General features: G+C 60.7%; 1 protein-coding gene across 1 annotated transcript in view; it reads left to right on the top strand.

The window, feature by feature from the left end:
* The window catches only part of EMH_0062810 (uncharacterized protein), a gene marked incomplete at both ends in the record, with an annotated part of 5,459 nt that overhangs the window by 2,901 nt on the left and 1,429 nt on the right, over nucleotides 1–1,129 (top strand). The window contains one exon of the mRNA XM_013498075.1: nucleotides 134–1,101. Coding sequence (XP_013353529.1) covers nucleotides 134–1,101 — 968 coding nt within the window. The remainder of the gene's footprint in view (nucleotides 1–133; nucleotides 1,102–1,129) is intronic.

Here is a 1,129-nt window from a genome sequence, read left to right as displayed (position 1 = left end):
CAGCAGCAGCAACAGCAGCAGCAGCAGCAGCAGAAGCCCCCAGCGCCAGAGGCGGCAAGACACTGAATGGTGACGTTGTGTGCGAAGGCGGAAGCAAACCTGACCAGCCGAGCAGTGCAGGGGGCAGCTGCAGCAAGAGCAGCAGCAGCGTGAGCAGCAGCAGCAGTAGTAGTAGTAGTAGTAGCAGTAGTAGTAGTAGTAAGTCAGGCGGCTCTGCTGCTGCTGCACTGCCGAAGGGATCCGAGGCGCAGGTGGGGGGAGAGCAAGCCGCATCGCCAAAGGCAGAGGCGGCAGACAGCAACAGCAAGCGCAGCAGCAGCAGCAGAAATGCTGCTAGCAGCAGTAGCAGCAGCAGCGGCAAGCTCCACCCATTGCCCTGCAGCAGCAGCTGCTCGACTAGTGAAGACAAACCCCACAGCAAGCTGGAAGGCAGCAACAGTACACAGCAGTCCAGCAGCAGCAGCAGCAGCAGCAGCAGCAGCAGCAGCAAACAATTCAGCGACACCATGGACAGAAAGCGGATGGCAGAGCAGCCCACTGCTGCGTCCAAGGACCTAATAGATGCGAGCAGCAGCAACAGAAGTAGCAGCAGCAGCAGCAAACGACCTCGCTCAGGCGATGCCGCGGGAGAGGACAGTGTCAGCAGCAGCAGCAGGGCAGGCAGAGAAGCAGCGCGGCCGTCCTCGGACCCAGCAGCAGCAACTGCTGCTGTTGCAGCAGAGTCCCGTGGCGCAGGAACGGCGATGTATGACAGCGTAGCCATGGATTTGAAGGGGGAGGCAGACAGCAGCAGCAGCAGCAACAGCAGCAGCAGTAGCAGCAGCAGCTCATCAAACAGGGAAGACAAGATACGGTGGAGGCAGCAGCGATTCAATGAACTGAAGGCGGCCCTCAGCAGCAAAGCTGGCAGCCCAGTAGCAGCAGATGCTGCAGCAGCTCCTGCTGCTGCTGTTGCTGCTGAGGAGGGGCGCCAACGGGCAAGCAACGAACTGCCTCATCCGCAGGTAGCGACTGCTGCTGGTGCTGTTCCCGCAGGGGGAAAGCAGCCTCATCATCATAGCAGCAGCAGCAGCAGCAGCAGCAGCAACAGCAGCAGCTCAAGTCAAGCTTCTCCTGCCGCGGGTAGCAG

Source organism: Eimeria mitis, genomic scaffold, assembly GCF_000499745.2.
Source record: "Eimeria mitis Houghton genomic scaffold, Emh_scaff3163, whole genome shotgun sequence".
NCBI classification, from domain to species: domain Eukaryota; phylum Apicomplexa; class Conoidasida; order Eucoccidiorida; family Eimeriidae; genus Eimeria; species Eimeria mitis.
The sequence above is the reverse complement of the archived record's forward strand: the minus strand, read 5'-3'. Positions and strand labels throughout refer to the sequence as shown.